The 19,829-nt window shown below is 54.7% G+C and overlaps 8 protein-coding genes across 8 annotated transcripts in view; 4 read left to right on the top strand and 4 right to left on the bottom strand.

Moving 5' to 3' along the window:
- The window catches only part of H310_03458 (hypothetical protein), a gene marked incomplete at its 3' end in the record, with an annotated part of 1,587 nt that extends 893 nt beyond the window's left edge, over nt 1-694 (bottom strand). The window contains exon 1 of the mRNA XM_008867329.1: nt 114-694. Coding sequence (XP_008865551.1) covers nt 114-662 — 549 coding nt within the window. The 5' untranslated portion in view covers nt 663-694. The remainder of the gene's footprint in view (nt 1-113) is intronic.
- A 954-nt stretch (nt 695-1,648) lies between these two features.
- On the top strand, nt 1,649-3,837 carry H310_03457 (hypothetical protein). Its single transcript, XM_008867328.1, has one exon. The coding sequence runs from the start codon at nt 2,637-2,639 to the stop codon at nt 3,666-3,668; it is 1,032 nt and encodes a 343-aa protein (XP_008865550.1). The 5' UTR covers nt 1,649-2,636; the 3' UTR covers nt 3,669-3,837.
- Nucleotides 3,838-4,351: 514 nt separating this feature from the next.
- On the bottom strand, nt 4,352-6,052 carry H310_03456 (hypothetical protein; the record flags this gene model as incomplete). The annotated part of the gene is made up of 1 exon (XM_008867327.1): nt 4,352-6,052. One exon carries the CDS (start codon nt 6,050-6,052, stop codon nt 4,352-4,354), a length of 1,701 nt encoding a protein of 566 aa, XP_008865549.1.
- Nucleotides 6,053-7,667: 1,615 nt separating this feature from the next.
- Nucleotides 7,668-8,849, top strand: H310_03455 (hypothetical protein). Its single transcript, XM_008867326.1, has 6 exons — nt 7,668-7,833; nt 7,887-8,047; nt 8,097-8,203; nt 8,248-8,363; nt 8,409-8,557; nt 8,617-8,849. The coding sequence occupies exons 1-6, from the start codon at nt 7,705-7,707 to the stop codon at nt 8,789-8,791; spliced, it is 837 nt and encodes a 278-aa protein (XP_008865548.1). The 5' UTR covers nt 7,668-7,704; the 3' UTR covers nt 8,792-8,849.
- A 774-nt stretch (nt 8,850-9,623) lies between these two features.
- On the bottom strand, nt 9,624-10,786 carry H310_03454 (hypothetical protein). The gene is made up of 3 exons (XM_008867325.1): nt 10,038-10,786; nt 9,897-9,988; nt 9,624-9,854 (listed from the first exon to the last, which is right to left on the bottom strand). Exons 1-3 carry the CDS (start codon nt 10,772-10,774, stop codon nt 9,715-9,717), a joined length of 969 nt encoding a protein of 322 aa, XP_008865547.1. The 5' UTR covers nt 10,775-10,786; the 3' UTR covers nt 9,624-9,714.
- Nucleotides 10,787-11,007: 221 nt separating this feature from the next.
- Nucleotides 11,008-15,808, top strand: H310_03453 (hypothetical protein). Its single transcript, XM_008867324.1, has 9 exons — nt 11,008-11,364; nt 11,426-12,149; nt 12,224-12,336; nt 12,385-12,560; nt 12,626-13,671; nt 13,729-14,109; nt 14,189-14,534; nt 14,588-15,217; nt 15,301-15,808. The coding sequence occupies exons 1-9, from the start codon at nt 11,121-11,123 to the stop codon at nt 15,673-15,675; spliced, it is 4,035 nt and encodes a 1,344-aa protein (XP_008865546.1). The 5' UTR covers nt 11,008-11,120; the 3' UTR covers nt 15,676-15,808.
- Nucleotides 15,809-15,905: 97 nt separating this feature from the next.
- On the bottom strand, nt 15,906-16,330 carry H310_03452 (60S ribosomal protein L37a). The gene has a single exon (XM_008867323.1). It carries the CDS (start codon nt 16,293-16,295, stop codon nt 16,008-16,010), a length of 288 nt encoding a protein of 95 aa, XP_008865545.1. The 5' UTR covers nt 16,296-16,330; the 3' UTR covers nt 15,906-16,007.
- Nucleotides 16,331-18,665: 2,335 nt separating this feature from the next.
- On the top strand, nt 18,666-19,525 carry H310_03451 (hypothetical protein). Its single transcript, XM_008867322.1, has 3 exons — nt 18,666-19,062; nt 19,112-19,260; nt 19,311-19,525. Exons 1-3 carry the CDS (start codon nt 18,756-18,758, stop codon nt 19,485-19,487), a joined length of 633 nt encoding a protein of 210 aa, XP_008865544.1. The 5' UTR covers nt 18,666-18,755; the 3' UTR covers nt 19,488-19,525.
- The last annotated feature ends 304 nt before the right edge of the window (nt 19,526-19,829 follow it).

Genomic DNA, 19,829 nt, shown 5'->3' with positions numbered 1-19,829 from the left:
CCCCCTTCCGTGTCCAGGTTGTGGCCCAACCGGTCCACGTTGTAGCAATCCGTTTGGATGGATTCGGTGTAGCTGGTGGTGGTGATGCGGCCTGGCGTCGTGCCGTCCTTAACCATGGCAATGCGGCGAGGTTTTCCATAAGGATGGCCCATGATATATGCCGTGTCGTTAACTTGCACGGGAGTTTGTGACGCTTGGAGGTAGCCAAACGGCTTCAAGTCGAACCCATTGACGAGGTTGAGCTTGACGAGGGCAAAGTCAAGCTTGACGTCGTTCAGAATCAACGTGACGCTGGTCGACGCAATCACGCCGGGGTGGCTACCCTGTGAGACAGAATCGGCGCAGCCGGGGGCAATTGCGGCAAGCTCGACTGTCGTGCGCGATGCCGCATCCTCGTTGTTAATGCAGTGGTTGTTGGTGATCAGGTGGCCTTCCGAACCGAAGAGCCACCCCGTGCACCAATTACTGCCAATGCGAAGGCGCGCCACGGCCGCCGACTTGGCGACCTTGGCCTTCTCCATGTCTTGGTAGCACACTAAGTTCTTGGACTCGTCCGTGTTGCAGGCGCTTTCGACCTGGGTTTCGTGTTCGAAGAAAGAAGGGATCTGGGCGTGAGCGACGGCAAACCCAAGGAGGGCCAGCGTTTGAGTTAGAGATACCATGCTCGATGAACGGCGATTATGGTGGAAAGAGGAATAATCTCAAGTGCCCCGCATCGCACCATGGCTCCGTCATGCCAACATAACGTGAACCGTATCTTCAGGAGACACGCACGCACAGTTTGCCCAAAATTGGGAAAAATGTCTGTTTTCACGATATTTTCTACTTTTTTGACGAATTGGCAGTGATTGTCCAATGGCGCTTCTGCCGCCCATCGGGTTTTCAATGTGGTAGGGACATGAGTGTGGAGTTAGTGAACCGATGGCTCGGCAGGCGACGACTTTGGTCGGTGGCGCATTCACCTTGCCACGAAAGACGCAGCTACCCTCGCAACGTCAAAAGCTCTACGTGACAACAGCAGGAGAAATCCAGAATGCACCTCTGCCGAACAGGCACCTTGCTACATCTTCCCAACGGAATCGTTCGCTTGGCGATCTTCTGTTGGAACTACACATACGTTGCTTGCTTGGACGTGTTCACGGGGCACGTGGGGAGGGGAGACTCGTTGTTGTATTGTACGAAGCACGTCGTCATACACACCCATGATTCCGAAGCGACAAATCTGGCAAGAACCGTCGTTGCGACACATATGCGACGCGAAATGTGCTACCCTTGCACCCTCTCCCCTACGTTGTTTCCCCAAAAGGGGAGCGATCGTTCTCTACAGTGGTAACGCATGCGTTGGCCGCCACAACGAGGAGAAATCGGAGTTGATGATCGTCCCTCATCGAATTCGCTAAAGCTTCAACACACGACCCGTTTTGTGGACTTTGGCGGTGGGCAGGCTTTTGACGGCACATGGCCAGAGACTGAACATCGCAGCGATCCGTGGAAGCATGCACGTGCCGCGCGACAACAGTGCCCGCCCTCCTTGGTCTTTTTGCACACCCTGGCTTCCTTGATCACACCACGTCATGGAATAAGAAGCTATGGCTGAGTTTGAGGATGCATGCCCAGCGCATGCGTATGTTTGGGGGTTTGCATATCTCCGGGGAAAATCCTTTCGTTGGTGGCTACAACATCCTTGGATTCACGGACAGGTCTCGATCACCTGGTGATGTTGTGCAATTCAAGCTACGTCCACGTCATGTCTCTGGTCTATGGGGGCGTGGATCTCCTCCACGGCCGACTCCTTTGATGCCACCCCACATCCGCTGGAACGACCACCAACGACGAATGGTCTTGCCGTTTACATGAGCCCAACGCGGCTCACGACCAGCTTTCGCTCCCAATCCCAAACATATTTGGACGCTGGGGTGGAGTACTCGCCGTCAACTAAATGCGCTGGGGCGTCTTCGCCGAACATGGTCACGCCAATGTACGGGCAGTCGTCGAAGTCATACGTGGCGTCCGCTTCGAGTCGTGCCAGAAGGTTCGGGGCGAAGTCGACCGGGATGAGAGCTTCTTCAAGGACACATGGCTTGGCTTTGACCATTTCCTTTAGCACCTGCATCGGTTCGTACGTCGACGGTGTTGGGGATCGCGGGAAGCGGGAATTCGCCTGTGCCTTTATGTACGCGATCGCGTCAGCAGGAGGCATTGCCGCCAACGAGATTGGCGTCGCCAGGAAAGTTGGCCATGCCGGGTGCGGCGTCCGCAGTAGAAACTTAAACACGTCGTCGCCTTCTAGAGTGTGCAGCCGATGGACGAGCCTGAAGCACGCGTGGAGGGCTCGGTCGTATTGATCTTGCATGTCTTTGGACCGGACGTGATCCATCAGAAAGAACTGGCTCCACATCGCGAACGCGTGTTGCTCAAAGAAGCTCGACAACGAAGCGCTCCACGCCATGCGACCACGTTGCCCCGTGGGAAGGAATGTGTGGAAGTGTTGGCTCCATTTAAGCCAAGGCTTCGTCTTTAAAACCGCATCGTACGTAGCTTTCACGCCTCCCGATCCTGGGGCAGGCATGATCGCGGCACCAACGTGGATCACATGCTTGTTGGGTTGTCCTTTGGGAGCGCCAACGTAGTTGGTGATGGTGTCGTTGGCTGTCTGTTTTGGCTTCGTAGGTTTGGGCTTGGTCGTGTCAGGTTCATCGTTGAGAACACGCAATTTTTTGTCTCGCTCCCGCCGCAAGAAATTGCTCACTGCAGCCGCCCCGCGCTCGCTAGGCCGCCGCCTACCATCTGGAACCGGTGCAGGTGTTTCGGCTGCCGGTGTGCCACTGTTCTTGTCCGTGGGACCATCCTCGTCGAGTGTGGGGACATCGACAGGAGCGCTAGGGGCAGCACTGCGGTCTCGTTCGTCATTTAGACCCCGTAGCTTTGCATCTTGTTCGCGTCGCACGATGTTGCTCAGAGCCGCCGCACCGCGCTCGCTTGGTCGCCGCCGTACTTCAAAGGTGGGTGGTTGCGCAGCGGGGTTAATCCTCTCATGCTTGGTGTCTTCATCAAATGAAGTCAAAGAGCCAGGTGCAACCGTGCGGGCTCTTCGCTTGCGGAGAAGGGCAACCTGTTGCGGAGACTTTGTCCGAGTTGTTCTGTTCAGTGTACTTGTGGCTCCTGGCACCGGGACATCGACGATTAACTTCGGCTTTTTTGCGGATGGGGTCGGGGTAGCTTGCGCAATCCGATCATCGGACTTGGACGTTCGTCGCTTGGTCGGCTTGGTGGAGGCAGTAGGACTTGCTGGTTGTGAATGCCTCGTCAGCGCCATTCCATGCACGACGGTCACGTTTGAAGAAGCTTCTGGGGAAGTCGCAGGAGCACCCATGTCGGCAAACGCCGACTCCACCAACTTTGAATCCAACGGAACAGAAAATATCGTCACGTTTTCGTCGCCACCCACAAACCTGTTGACCTTGTCTTGGTCCTTGTCGGCAAATGCAGCAGCCAATTCACGCAGACCTCTGGCGTTTCTTGTCTGGAACGTTGCTTCAATCCACGTCACGAATCTCTCAATGTCTCGAGATGTGGAGTCTGTTCCACTGCTCGACTTTGTTGTGGCGACACCGTCCGAGTTGGCCTTAGCAAACCCAAGTGCTAGGGCCTTCGTGCGACTCGATTGATCCTGCAATTCGTCAACCAACTTACTGGCGGCAGCAAACGACGCCATAACCTGGCGCCCCAATGCCTCCACTTTCTCGACCTCATCCACCACAGCTCGAGTCTTCTTGGTGCTCATGTTGGTCCAACCGTTCATTGCGCCGCCGTGTCTGGATACCGACGGTGGACGAGATTTCACTGTATCCGGAACAAGTACGGATAATGGATTCAAATATCTAAGTCTCATCGCCGAAACACAGCGCGGTGTGGTAGCATGCGTACGGCATGCACGAGATGCAAAGGCAATAGCAGAAGGACTCGCGAAAGGTGAATGGGGTGCGAATGTATTATGCGTAAGTAAATGTCCGTGCCATCACTTGCATCTCACTGCTCAGGGATAAAGTCTGAGGGTGGCACATGAATGACACGGTCAGGGCCAGATTTCCCGTGTATGGACACACCTAGACTCGCCAGAAGATAGAGATCTTTGTCTAGGCACTCGTTCTAGCCATTGTAGTTCGCTTTCAGCGCAGCCCTGACGTCGAACTTGTCTTGTGCGTGCGACGTACCGTCAATCCATGGCTGTCCATGATTTCACGCATGTAGCGCCGAGCGCTCGTGGAGGGTTATGGTGACAGAGATTACGTGAAGGAATGAATGGATGGAGAAGCTTAAAATAAGGAGATAGTTGTGGTGGCGTCGTACGTTAGACGTGGCACCCTTTGCCTCCTGCAACGACGAGGCACTGTGTCGACGGAAACATGGACAGCAAGCTGACCACGATCGAAAACATCAAGCAGATGAAGCTCAGCACAAGCACGACTGCGGCAACGACAGGTTGGTTGCCACCTTGTACTTTAAGTTGGTACACTTGTGGTTTCTGGCTCGGACACAGCACGACGACGCCGCACGCGAGGATGGCCGCCATGTAGTAGATCAAATACGTGTACGCGACGTTGTGGCGGTCGCGACGTGTGTCGGCCACAACGTCAGCTTCGGTCACGTTGAATTGGCCGCTCACGATGTTTCCGACGAGTGGACCGAACGCAATCGGTAAGTTGTTCATGGTGGACAGCAGCGCGTACGTGATGCCTTCGTTGCCCATTTCGGCAAGCTCGACAATGATGAATCCTGTCACAAGGAACTGGACGGCGCTCGGGATGTTCTCGATCACTTGAGTCACGACCAAGTAAACGTACTCGTTGCGGACAACGTCGTAGATTGTGCAAAACGTGACCGCCGCGTCGACGGCAACGATCGACAGATTCGTGGCGACGATGACTGTGCGCCAGTTCCAAGCGGTCCCGCACGAGCCAGTGTAGGCCAGTCCCCCCGCGAACACAAGGTTCCCTGCGATCGAAAAGAGCTGGCTATTCATCGTTGTGACGTGCGCCCAGTGATACTGCACGTACGGCGCCGCCGTCGTGACCAACCCGGACGACAAAAAGTTGAACGAGAAGCGAAACACCATGAACTGCCACATGGCGCGGTTTTGAACGAGTTGCCAAAACTCGCGCATGTACTGACCGAAGTGGACACCGCGGTGGGGGGCATCGTCAACGCACGTGACGGAGATCGGGACCATGATCGCACAGGGCACTGCGAGAAAGACGAAGAACCATTGCTGCCCCATGCTCCACGAAAACGTCCCGCCGTACTCTTCCGAATTGAGGCAGAGCCCAATGACGGCTTGGGCAATGACCGTCGCGACATACCGGGCTACGTAAATCATCGACTGGAGGCGGCCACGGATGCGTTCCGGTTCTCGCTGGGCCATTTCGACAAAGAGCGCGTCGGCAGCGACGTCTGCGACAACGTACGATATCACAGCGACACCGCACAGCATGCCAACGATCGAGCCACGGGTCTTGGCGTTTTCGTTCACGAGGCTTGCACGAAGTGTGGGGTCGGTCGGCAGCGCTTTGCGAAAGTAGGCGGTGTCCGCAATGTACGGGCCACCGGCGTCGTATGTAGCCAAGCACACCAACACGGCACAGCACGCGAGCCACCCAATGACCATCCACGACTTTCGACGGTAGCCAAAGATGGGAAAACAGTCTGACAGGATGCCAAAGAGAACTTTCAAGTTCCACCCGATCACGGTCAGCGCAGTGATGCCATGTATCTGCGCCCCGGACATGCGAAAGTACACAGTGAACACAGGGTACACCAGGTTCGAGAACGCGCCTAACATGAGCCCAATCGCGACGTACTGGCTCAGCAGACCGAGAACTTCTGGGCTCGTGTAGTTGAGCGCCCCCCCCGGCCGCAGTGCGCCGGCATACACCATGGCCGCTTCAATGTCCGCTATCGCGGGGGTATCGACTTGAATGTGGTGGATGCCATACTCATCCGACTGGATCGTGTCGTCGCGCCGCATGGAGGTGAAGGCGGTGTCGTCCTTCATAGCGCGGCGTGTGACGTTTGAGAAAGAACGAGTTGTGGGTGACCGTCTAGCCATGATTGAAGGAGCAACTTTTGGGTCAAGTGTGTTGGGTTGGTTTGTTCTGGTTGTGTCAATTGACAAAACAAGATCTTGCACGAGCTCAAGTTGACCACCCCCCAGACAGCACATCGACACACTTCTGCATGCTATCCAACGCCCCCCGTCCAAGTGTCAGTGGAACGACATCGCGAAACACGAGCTGAGCGCATGGGGCAGCGCACAGCACAAATCTAGCAGCAAACTGTCGTGACGATTGACTTCAGGTTTTGGCAAATCTGGCAACCAACGACATATGGCCATGACGTGGGCAGACCAGCTTCTTGTAGCGTTCGTTTCACTGGCGAGTTTCACAACGTGATCGGGTCCAAGTATCGTACAGACGAGAAAGAATTGCAGCCAAAGGACGGACCTCCCTTTCGTCGCAAGCGCCATCGTCATGTGCAAGGGCAAGCTGCCGTTCGGCCGCTCCGTCGTCGTTTGGTACGGCAGCCCCTCCGAAAGGTCCGACAACTTTATTGGGTGTTCCCATGATCGTCCCAATGCAGCGTACAATATCGACCCCAATCACGAAAATTACAATAAATTTTGAATTCATTGGCTATAATTCGAATCCTTTCGCTTGAATCAGGCTATTGGATCGAAATATTCCAACCAGTTAGCCAATCAAAGCGTGCCATCGATTTTTTAAGGATATTCGTGTGGGTTGGACGATCCAGGGAAAAGTCCCATCGTTGACGGATCGAGTTGGAATCGAGAGCGACATTGCACCAGTGCACGGGAAATCGCTGCGACCTGTTCCCTCATGGCCCACATAGAAGTGATCACCATGGACGGTCTCTTGGAGGGGGATGCCTGAATTGGTCTCAACAACTTGTCAGGAGGACGAAGGGCATGTAGTCGTGGAAAGCGTTCAAAAATGGGACCAACGGGCGTGGCAAGTGGTGATTCGTCTCGCGCATCTCTTCGTCCGCGATTGACGTTCCGGTGAAATCAACGTCACAACCACTCGTCCCTGTCCAAACTCCGTTTCTTCAACTTGAAAGATGCCACCTGCACGTAACGTGCGAGATTGGCCAAGATGCAATGGGATGCAGTCGACCCATTGCCATAGAGACAAACTAATCGAGACTGTACCTTGGCAGTACGCACGCATGGGGCATCCACACGCCCACCTACACATATTCGTTCGCATGTGTTGTCGTGCGGCGTCTGCAGCTCGTGTAGGGTTTTTGTTGTTCAGTTGAGATAGCTCTGGTTTGTTCGATTCAGTCACCAAGCATCGTTGCGTTCGATTGCTGTACCAAGGAATGCATGGAGCTTGATCGTCCTCCGGGTATTGAAACCAGGGCGCTGGTGGCGTGCATGAAACGATGCTGTCCTTGCAAGTTTGCTCAATAGGGATGACCTATGGTTGCTGCTGCGCGAGCGATGCGTGCGTCAACCTTTCCAGCGTCCGTGTTCACCACGGCGCCCGCCAAGTGGTCTTGGAGAGATCTGTGCGCGAGGAGTACAAAATAGTCAGTAAAAATTGAATAAAATTTTCATTTGTTTTGGACAAATGTTGCTCGTGTTTGTGGTGGCCTTAAGTAATTGAAAAACGCGGCAACTTTGACATGTCTTCGACGCTTGATCGCATTCGAGCCCACTTTGGCCACACGGATCTGTACAGGATCCTCCATGTGAAGAAGACTGCCACGGAAAGCGAGCTCAAGACAGCGTACCGAAAGCAGGCCCTCAAGCATGTAAACTCCTTTTTAGGATAACAGAACTCCAGTTGCTGAGCTCCTCTTCTCAGCACCCGGACAAGAATCTCGACAACGACGACGCGACAGAGAAGTTCCAGCTGCTTTGCACGATCCATGCCGTGTTGAGCAACGCCGACTCCCGCGCTGTGTACGACGAAACGGGAGAAATCGAAGCCGACTCGTCCACTGACACCAAGTCGTTCAACGACTGGTACGAGAACCATCGCATTGACGGTACATGCAGCTTACCACGACGACAGGGTAGCGTACTGGCGAGCTCTTTTCCCTCCTTTGACGGAGAATGACATCACGAGCTTCGAAGCCACATATCGCGGATCGGCAGAAGAATCCAAGGACCTGTTGGAAGGTATTGTGCATCACCGTTGTTCATGGTGTTGAACGCTCGTTTAGCGTATAAAAAACACAAGGGCAAGTGGCAAAACATCCTGGACGTGGTCATCCTGGCGCGCGACGAGGACATCGACCGCTTCGAAGACATCATCCAAGCGGCCATCGACGACGGCTCGGTACCACCTTTTCATTGATTCGAGCCCATGGCATTGTGGCCACAGGTACCTCTTTTTCCTGCATTCAAGAAGAAACCTGTTGTGGCAAAGAAGAGTGCGAGCGCTCGGAAGAAGCAGGACGCAGAGGCCAAGGCCGCCGAGGACTTGATTGCTCAAATTCGGGGGCGCAACGGCCGTTCGGCCATGGCAAAGCGGCATGTATCCATCCATGCATGTACGACATCACGGAGAAATGACGTGGTATGAACTATAGAAGTGCCCAGTTTGACTCGCTCCTTTCCAAACTCGAAGACAAGTACGCCCCAGACGACGACGATGGGGAGTCGAAACCTTCCAAGAAGCGGCACACCTCCAAATCCGAGGAACCGTCGGAGGAGGAATTCCTCGCGGCTCAGCGAAGACTCGAAAAGAACAAGCGCAAGGAGTGAGGAAGCTGGTAAATGTCCTGAACATGCTTTGAATTGGATAGTATACATGGAAGTCGACGATTATGGCGTTCATCTGATGGACGCCAATCGAGCTTGTGCATAGAGATACAGATAGATCTGGTTGCATGTGAATCGTGGTGTATTCAATCGCGCCATGGGGTTAAATTAAAGCAATTCGAAAGTATGGTTCGAGGGAAACCATGATCCCCAACAGACCATGTCCATCCATTGGAAGCATCGCGGCCTCAGCCGGCGAGATCGTGCCGAGGGGATCGTCGAATGATCTCGAGCGATTTCTTGGGTATGTCTACCGGGCGCCTTTCCAACCCATCAACGGGTGCTGATGGTGATTTGACGTCGGCAAGGGGGGAGGCTGGGCAAACTCGCGGCCGACAGGAGCACTCTTCGTTAAGGGTGGTTGGTCCGAGGTAGTCACGATGTTGTTATTGTTGTTGACGATGGCCAAGCCCATGGCAGTGGAGATAAGGACGGGCGGTACGACCTTAAGCACGAGAGGTTCGAGAGCCATCGCTTCCGTCATCGAGCGAGATTTTCGCAGTGATTCATGTTGAAGAGTTGGCACTAGACATGTGGAACTTCCTCCAAAATCGCAAATGATTGGCTGCTTGACAGGAAGTTTGTCTGATTGGCTAAAAAGAAACCACTTCCACCACTAGAATGTGCTCAACTGAACAGATCGATATTGTGGTAGCCAATCACACATCCGGTCAGTCGCGTGACTTGGTCGTTTGAAGGATCGACACGTCATGCCGAAATCGAGCCAATGAGATCGGGGGATTCAAACAACCCAAGGTCACGCGACCACGAATTTGATTCGATCTTGTGTATTTTTCAGCCTGCGCAACGGTGCGGTGGGCCTGCATTCCACGTTTCAACAGAATGACGGGGGCGGCTGGGAGCAATCACCGCCGCCATTCCGACATCTCGCGCTTGGACGCTTCGGAAGGGCCCACGTGCTCGTGGTAATAGCCGTGGCGAAGGCGACACTTGTCGCGGCCACAGTCATAGCCTTTCTCGACAGCGGGTTCGCTGTCGTCTTCATCTAGCACACACACTTAGCCAGCATGGAGGATGAGTAACTTACCAGCGACGGCAGCGACAGCTTCACGAGTTGTCGGCTCGAACTTCTCTCGGAGGACGTTGCAATTTGTTAACCACGGCACGAAGTCGAATTCCCTACACGATAGATCCTCTTGTGAAGTTGTTGCACATGTTGTATCGTTACCAAGTGGCGTCATCCAAAGCTGCGATCGTCTTGTGCGCAATGTACTGGCCATGGTTATTCAGAGCCACCACTGCGACTGCATCGCTGCTCTTCTGTATGGTGTGGCGCCCGCATAGAGCCTGAACGTGTGTTGAACATGCATTCGACACTGCATACACGCATGTGCCAAGGAACCGCTCGGCGCAGGCAATGAGTGCAGCATTCAACACTGCTGTTGCGTCGTGGTCCGTGGAGCGCCATGCCACGATCGTCGGGCGATTCTGTTTGTGTTTAGCCAAATCGTCGGAAAGATAACCTTTCAGGCGAGTGTAAAATTCAGCGAATTCCTTGTCCCCCCAAACAATTCCAAGGCCTTGAGCTTGCAGTTTCGACTTCGCCTCCACTTCCCGACGTCGATTGGTGACCGCGTCTTCGTCGTCGAGCAAGTAGTCAAACTCATCCAGGTCGCTGTCATCACTTCGGTTTGCTTCGATCGATGTTGAAGTCATGGCAATGGAAGGATGTGGTGGTGGTGCATACGTTGAAGTAGTAGTCGGAATGCCTTGTTGCCGGTGGGCCAAGCGATGTTGGGCCACATCATGTGCCTGGAGGATCGTGTGCACTCGGACGTATTCGGCCTGCTCCTTCATGTCCTTCATGCAGCATGCCGACAGCGTTGGGTCGTCGCCGTGGATGTCGTAGTCGTCCAGGCCATGGTGTTCGGCGCAGCACCCGTCGTTGACGTGGTGGGTCGCCATCGTTCGCTCGTCTTCCAGAAATCCGGATGATTGGGCATCATCACAGTAAAAAAATGCCTAGTTTAATGTAAAACATACTAAAATAGATACTTGAATGGGGTATAATACCCATACTAGTAATATGTGCCTAAATTAGGGTGATACATAAATGGGGTAAATTCGGCTTTTCGAAATGGAACACATGCGTATCCGGATATCATCTCCAACTTACGAAACGGCAGGTTCTATTTTGACCTGCCTCCTCCAACTTGATCTGCACCGACCGAGTTTGGCTGAGCCTCCATTGACACGACGGACTTGACGGACTTTCGTGCATCCACATCGCCGCCCAGGAACGCCAACAGAGATGGAACTAAACATGCGCATCTCGGCGTACCTCCCGGCGATCGTTCGCCGGCGCCTGGAAACCAGTGACAGCGTAGAAGTTCCTGACATGCATTGTGCCGAGGTCGTGAGTATGTTCGCTGACGTGTCGGGGTTCACAGCGCTGACAGAGTCTCTTGCTGCTCGGGGACCGTCGGGCGCAGAAGGACTTGGCAAATACCTCAACTCGTACTTTGAGCAGCTGCTCAAGCTCATCTCAAGCGAAGGTACAGCAGATCCACAATGCACCCCTTCCAAATTTGTATCGTGATCGAGCACGTTGTACAGGCGGCGATGTCTTTAAGTTTGCTGGCGACGCCATCATCGTGTTCTGGCTCATCAACCCGAAAGAAGACACTCCCGAAACTGTCGTCCGACGGTGCATGCAGTGCGCACTGCGCATCCAACAGCATCTTCACCAAGCTAGATTTGCGCACGATGTCGTGCTCAGTATCAAAATGGGCATTGGAGTTGGACGTGCGACGATCGCGCATCTTGGTGGGGTGTCCGACGGAGCAACATCCCGCATGGAGTACGTTGGCATGGGGCCGGCGCTCATTCAGGCGTTCGGTGCCGAGCACCACGCGTCTCCAGGGGACGTAATCTGTTCTGCCGAGTGCTGGGCGCTCGCGTCGTCATCCTTTGCAGGAGTTTCCGTCGCTGGACATCACAATGACGGGTGCGTCCGCGTCACGGACGTGCTGCATCCCATTCGGTGTCAGTCCCGCCGGGCATCGTTCACGCGCGACGACATGACCCTCCAGCAGCGCATGCAGCAGTACGTGTCTCGCGCCGTGTGGCCGTACTTGGACGACGCAGAAGAGTTCTGGGGCTCCGAGCTGAGAGAAGTGACCGTTTTGTTCATCAACTTGGGCTTTGCCGATGCCGACCTGTCCAAGATGCTCGACGTCGCGAGTGTTCACAAGCTTCACGCCGCATTTGTGGCCGTCCAAAAGTGCATTTTCAACTACGAAGGCACAATCAACAAGTTTCTAGTTGACGACAAGGGCAGGTAGGCCAGAATTTTCCTGCTGCTGCTGCTGCTGCTGGAGATCTTGATATGCTTCACCGCCTTGTCATTCGTAGCACGGCGATCGCTGTGTTTGGCATGCCCCCCGTGACCCACGAAAACGACCCCATTCGTGGGATTCTCGCGTCTCTGGCCATTTGCGCCGCGTTGACGCCGTTGGGTTTGAAAGGTTCGGAGCGTTTCGCGCTGCTCGTGGGTTCTCTCATGACTGGAGTAGCGTCAGTCGGGATTACGTCCGGCACAGCATTCTGCGGCGTCGTTGGGCACCAAGGGAACCGCCGCGAATACACGGTGCTGGGAGACATTGTGAACTTGGCCGCCAGGCTCATGCAGCGCGCCAAGTCGGAACACGGAGGTGTGATCACGGACGAAGCAACCAAGTTGAGCACCGAAGTACGATCGAACGTGTAGCGATGCGACCACAATGTGGTTTTTGACCCTTGGAATCGTTTGTTTAGGACGTTTTGCACTTTGAAGAGCGACCGCAGATCATGGTGAAGGGCAAGCACGACAGCATTAAGATCCACCGCCCGTATCCGCGCATGTCTACAGTCATCAAGCACCACTTTGAAAACGTTCCGGCCAACAGCCACCGCACGATCAACGTGATGGAAAACATGCACAGCATGCAAGTCAATGCGGCGAAGCGCCGCCTCAGTGCCAAACTGGCAACGCTTGCCACAGCCGACGTGGCCAACCCCCGAGATAGCGAGGCTAAAAACACCATCGCGATTCAAGAGTCGCTTCGGTCGAAACTCGACTTGGTCAATGTACTGTCTCCCACGGGGGCATTCTTGCTCGAGGGCGACATTGGCGTCGGAAAGACGAGACTCATCCGGTCAACGTTGCTCCACCGATCCAACGAACTCGCTCCGCAACACCCTCACGAACAAATTGTGTTTGCCACCGCCACACCGTTCACTCCGGGCAAGGACTATGTAGTGTTTGCCGATATCGTGGCCAAGCTCGTGCCCGTGGGCCAACCAGTCGGGCCGACCGTTGCCGGGTGGATCGAACAAGGCGTTGCGCCTCAAACTCGGTGGATGCAGCATCTGCACGTTTTGAACGACGTCCTGGACGGTGTCGACTTTGAACAACCCTCGGACGTTGCCGACAACCAAGACAACGACACGAAACCCGCTCCCGTGGAAGCAATGGCCGCGTGGTTTGTCGAGCTGCTTGCCAACGATTTGTGTGAAAACCAGGCTGTTGACGCCGACCCGACGTCGGTGACGCGATTCTCCGACACGCGCGAGAGCTTGTGGTGTCCATGCGATCTCGACGTTGCCGGCATGCTATTGCTGAGTGCGCTCTACGCCGTCACTCGCGACCATCCCGTCGTTTTGTGCATTGACAACGCCATGTACATGGACGAAAAGTCGTGGATTTTGACCATCAGTGTCGCCAAGTACTTTTCCAACTGCTTGGTCGTCGTGTTGTCCCGGCCGCCCAGCGGTGCCACAACTCAACGGACGGCCAGCTGTGCGTTTCGCAAAAAGTTGCGGTGCGCTCGCAGTTGATCTTGATTCCGTCAGTCGCTTATTACGTTTGGCTCGTGTAGCGCACTCAAAGAACTCCCGACAACGACACACTGCACGATGGGCCGCATGACGCCGATACAGATCGAGACGCTGGCAACGCACATCCTCAACATTCCGGCGCTTCCGACGGACCTGGCCAACTTGCTCGTGTCCCGAAGCCAGGGAAATCCGCTCTTTCTCCACGAACTCATCAAAGTGATGAAGCACCAAGGCGTGCTGTACGTGGACGAGAAGAACCAGCAGTGCGAAACACGCGTCCAGGTGGCGTGGGCCGACAAAGCGAGCGCCGTTGCTTGCTTTGGCTGCCAGACGAAGCTCCCGCCAAAATCGACCGACCGGCATCGGTGCAAGGCCTGTGGTTATGTCTTCTGCGCGACTTGTACACCGAAACAATGCTTCAAGTACGCAGTTCACGTTGCGTCCTTTCGTCGCGTTCAATGTGTTGCGGTGCGATGTGCTCATGGCAACTCTTCTTCATAGGGTGATGGCTGGGCAAGGCGAACCGATGCGCCACTGCAAGATCTGCTTTGGCATGACCCGCGGCCGTCGGCCGAGCTTTGAACGAAGCGCGAGCGAGTCGAGGTGTGGCTTAGCGCCGAATCCAAACGGCAGCAACCTCCTCCAGGCAGCATCATCCGCAGCTTCGTCGACGTCCGTGGATTCGAAGAAAACCATACATCGCAAAGCCAAGTCCATGTTTGTCCACCTGTCCGACCCATCGACGCCACTGAAGCACCGGTTGGCGCTCGTGCCACCGCCCACCATCAAGAGCGTCTTGACGACGCTGCTCGATCAACTCACCGTGTCCCAGTACATGCTCATGAAGGTAACGATGGTCGCATTTATCTATTTGCATCCGTGGTCATGGCTCAAGCGTAGACTGCGAGCGTCGTCGGGTCCACATTCGACTTGGACACGGTGAGGGCAGTGTACCCGATCAAGGGCCACTACCCCAAGCCGTCCAGCACGACAAACTTGCCGCACAAGTCAGACGAGCCCGCGGTTGAGGTCGTGACTGACTCGTCCGACAAGAAAGCGGCTGTGGATCGCTTTATGGTCGACATTCAGTCGCTGGAACGACTGTCGATGATCCAGCCTGTGGACGTCTTCATTGGGGGTCTCAAGGACACGACCCACCCGACCGCCAAGTACGAGTTTTGCCACGGTTTCATGCAAGACGTGATTCGAAGTCAAATGCTGAGCGCGCAATGCGACAAACTTGCGACGCGGCTTGCCGACTGGCGCGAACAAAAAGCCAAAGCGATGCGGCAGCAGTTTTTCGCCAAGGCGCAAGGGTCCCTCACCAATCTGAACCCTCACACCAGTGACCTTGCAGGAAGCACTGCATCGGCGGTGTCGTCGTGCAACCAGGTGGCTCATGCACCACCAGTGCGGTGCCACTCGGCGCCCCATGTGGTGGCGATCGGGTCGATCACTGCGCGGTCGTCCGTGGGGAATCTCCACGTGTCGCAGTCGCTCTCGATGGTGCTCAAGCTCAAAGCTGGCATGGTACGATGCCCCCGTGTGACTGGAAGCAGTCGCAATGGCTCGATGTCAGGCGTAGCTGACCAAGAAGTGTACCCGACCTCTAGGTCCACGTTAAGAAACACAAGGGCGTCCTCAGTCACTTTCGGCTTGGCAGCGCGACCATGTGGAAGCGCCGATGGGCCGTGTTACACAACACCCGCCTGCTTCTCCAGCACGACAACCACCGCGTCGGTGGCCGGAGCACGAGCATTCAACTCAAGAACGCCCGTGTGAGCACGTGCGACATGACCCACGACCCCGCAGGCGTTAAGTACCATTGCCTGCAATTGGACGTCCAAGAGTGGTGCCGGATGCAGCCGCAGGCTCACCCCGAGTCGTTCAGTCCGCGGGTGTTTATCCTGGGTATGGAAACCGAGCGCGAGCTCGACTATTGGATCTACATGCTCAAGTACGCAATCGAGTCACTGAAAGATCGATAAAGGAGCGACGGTCGTCGAGGAAGTTCCTCGTCGTAGCAGAGCACTACGTCGAATGAGGAGCTCGATGGTTTAATGATAGTTCCCATGCGACGGCGTACTTGACGAAGATGAAGAGGGACCTGTAATAACTCGCGCGGGTTCGACAGAGGCTGGGACCACCTGAGAAACACAACGAGACTCGGGACGATGGACGGAAGGGAGGGTGGAGGCGTTTGGAGTTATGAGAAGGCTCATTCTCATTACACTTAAATGGGGATCGCCATGGGTAGTGAGCCATGTGCAGGAGCAGCAGCAGGGTGGCAACTCAAACCAGTGAAGAGATACGAGATGATCTATTCGATGTTGGCTTCGCGGGCCTTGCGGAGACGAGCCAAGGTGGAGCGCACGGTGGCAGCCGAGGGAGTGTTCAACAAGTAGGCGCCACCGGCGGTGACCTTGTGGCACGACTTGCACTTCCAGATGCCGGTAGCTTGGCGCTTCACGCTGTCCTTGCCACAGAAGACGCAGTTGTACTTGGCGTGCTGGGACACTTCGATCTTCTTGACCACCTTACGGAGCGACGACCCATATCGCACGCCGTACTTCCCGCAGATCCCGACCTTTTTCGTGCGCTTTCCCATGTTGGTTTCCTTTTAAGTGTTTGGAAGTGAAAAACTCCATTCATTGGTGGTCCCAGTGCGAAATCGCCAGAGCCAACCACTTGCGTTTAAATTTAGACTTGGAATTTGTATCCAATGATTAGATTTCCGGATAACATACCGTTTTCACCGGATGTGGTCCCAACATCACCGCAATGGCTCGCCGTGCAGAGCCGTGGGCGGCGCATGGAGCACGCGTGCCGTCCAGGATTTGGGTTCCAATGTCGAACGAAGCGATATGCACCTTTTGTTCTGTATGGTAGGTCCAAGATATCGAAGGAAGGTAGTCGACTGCGAACTGTTCAGGTGGGTATTGATTTTGTCTAGGCGATGTGTTGTTTGCGGCATCGTCATCATGTGGTGGGCGAAATCCTTGCCGATTTTAGCTGGCACGTGTTGGCTGTCAAAGCTGCAGCATTGGGCTGGAGCTGCCCATTCAATAGACATTGAGAGAGATGCTTCGAAGGTGCACCACATCGCAGAGACCGCGCGCTTCGACTAGTTTAGGTTGCAAATACGACACCACACTTGGAAGTTCGAACGAAGACGGTTTGTGGGTTTAGCTGTCAGCGCAGTACAGTTAGCTACCTATGGTCACCGCACGCCTCGACGTTGGAGGAATGCTCCATCGCACTTTCAACGCCACACACATTGCCGTGCATGGCCACGAAGCGGAGAAAAACACGCTTCATCTTGACAGAGCACACAAACCACTCGCCGCGCAAATGGAGCTCCCAACTGCCACTGTTAAGAGCTGCCAAGCTACCTTAATGGCTCAAGTTTCCATCTCCACCACGACGATTCGGCGGTGGAATCCATTGACTTGTGACATCTATAAATTAAGACACGTCTGCATAGCCTACCCGGACGAGGTCGTCAATTGTAAATTGAAAGTCTCCAAATGCCAGGCATGAGTTGACGACATGCTGCAGACACCGAAGGCGATGAACCATGGACACAGTGATGTGCACGAGTTTGGTGGAGGGAGGGTTTTGGTGTGTTCGCCATCGCTTCCACAATGACTTCGGGGTCGGCAGAATCGACGGCACAACGGCGACGTCTGTGGCTACTGCGGCACCGACATAGCAGTTGTCGAATTCGTGGTCGAGTTCCCATGGGTGGCCAAGGAGGCGTCGCCAGCAAGAAACGTCGTCTGGCGTGAGTTTCGTACGGTCCAGCACAGTTGTGGGCACGGCCTCGTAGACATAACCGAGATGAGTAGCCGCTCGTGAAAGAAAGTCGTTGATCTGAAGCAGGATAGAGCGAGTGGGGTCTGGCTCGAGACCTCCAACGACAAAAAGGAGGTCGTCATAGCTTTCGATGTCTGTATACGTGGGTGGTTGGTGGCCGACGATGGAGGATGTGTGCCTCCAATGCACATGATTCAGCTGCGGCGACGTCGGCGCACTGGCAGGACTGGATGGTGCATCCAATACAGGAGCGTTTGGCGACGGCAACGAGGCGCTCTTGGGACGGAACGTCCGAGAGAATGAATGTGCTCGTGGTCGAAGCAGCAATTGTGGTGGCATCTGCATCATTCTGTCTACAGACGACGAGCGATGTCGCTCGTTGTGTTGAGCGATCGTCTCCGTCGTTGATGCCATCAACGAACGATCCATGCAAGGCAGCGGCGGCAGTTGGCACGGCACGAGTTGAACAGCGTGATTCGATCAGATGAAATTCTGGGAGTGTTGGATGTTTATTGCTAACATGTTTAAAACACATTATGTTTGAAATGAACCCTTCAAGTGGAACCTTGTTTGTGTTATTCTGCCCCCACATCGTTTAAAACAGTGGAGAGAAATTCCACTGTTCACGTACATATTCTCCCCAAATGACCATTGACCGACTTGGGGTTGACACCCAGCTCATGGGGCGAGCGTCCACATGTAGGAGCCTCGTGTCGCCAATGTGATTCCGCATTGCCCTCATCTTACTAGTGGGGAAATGGTGGGGAATCCCTACCCAGGTATACCATGGAGCCCTCGAAAGGTCGAGCGAGTCTGCCTTGTTTCTCGTGACAATGCCGCTGACGCTTACAGTTAGACGGGGCAAGCTCGTGCATCAAACGCACGGGGGTCATCTTGTGTTGTACAGTAGCATAATGCAATTCTGCACAAGCAGCGGACGAAGTGCTTGTGGTGGTGGACCTCACTGATCCGACACAGGATTTTGCAGATCGGGTTCTGTCGCGGAGGGAAAAAATCATCAACCACGAGAAAATACGTGCTGGTGGTCGTGGAGGATTTGTATGCGAAATTTCGTAAATATTGCCAAATTATTTCCAAGAAATTTACGAATAATTGACAAACTTTTCATCGAATTTTTGATACTACATCCAGAATGCGATTGGGCACCGGTCGTGCAACACACTTCTGCTCACGACATCCCATCAGGCTACCGACGTCTTCATCCGACAACTCCTCAAGTACTATCGTCGCCATGACAGCAGCAGCACCGACCCCATCGACCAAGTTGGCGAATGCTCAGAAGCGCGTTCTCCTCATCGACAATTATGACTCGTTCACATACAACTTGTACCAGTATTTGTGTGAGTTGGGTGCGTCGGTGACGGTGATTCGCAACGATCACAAGACGGCCAAGGAGCTCTTGGCCGAGTACGAGGCGACCAAGGAGTTCGACCGCATTTTAATCTCGCCTGGACCAGGGTTCCCCAGAGATGCCGGCATCTCGTGCGACATCATCCGCACGTTCCAAGGCGTGGTGCCCATCGCTGGCGTGTGCCTTGGTACGACTCCCCAGCTTTCATCGCCACGTGACACTCCGTGTGCATGTAGGGCTGCAGTGCATGTTTGAAGTGTACGGTGGCACGGTCGGTCACGCCGGGGAAATCATTCACGGCAAGCAGTCGGAGATGGAGAACGACGGCCGCGGGCTCTTCAAGAACGTGCCATCGCCATTCAAAGCCATTCGATACCATTCCTTGGTACACTTGTGCTGGTTGCTCGTCCATACCATTCTCATGTCGCCATGTAGGTTGGTCTGCCAGAGACCCTCCCAGCAGACCTCGAAGTGACGTCGACGCTGGCGGGCAAGTCGATGATCATGGGCGTTCGACACAAGAAGTACAAGGTCGAAGGCGTCCAATTCCACCCCGAGAGCATCCTCACTCCCGACGGAATGATCATGATCCAAAACTTTCTTGACATGTGAACGATGCACATTGTAATACACTCTTTGCTACACGTTCACATTCGAGTTTGATTCGCGGCACCTCGAGCTGTCCAACATCCTCTCATATCTTTCTCGATCACAGGAACCCGACAACGCACTGGACACCACTCCTTGATCTTGCAGGAATTGACCTCGACGCGTGCCTCGTTGAGTGCACCGTCACCGACAGCCCATAGCTCCCCACGTGTACGGCTAAACGACTCGACGCCTCGCACTCGAATTTTATGACTCGCATACGCTCAAACACGTGAGCGACCAAAAGTCCTGCAGCTCAATGTGTCGTTGGCTGTCAAGGAGATGGCGCGGCGTATGGGAAATGGT

The sequence above is a fragment of the Aphanomyces invadans genome, assembly GCF_000520115.1.
Source record: "Aphanomyces invadans strain NJM9701 unplaced genomic scaffold supercont1.5, whole genome shotgun sequence".
In the NCBI taxonomy this organism is placed as follows: domain Eukaryota; phylum Oomycota; class Saprolegniomycetes; order Saprolegniales; family Verrucalvaceae; genus Aphanomyces; species Aphanomyces invadans.
This window is presented reverse-complemented; position numbering and strand designations above follow the sequence as displayed.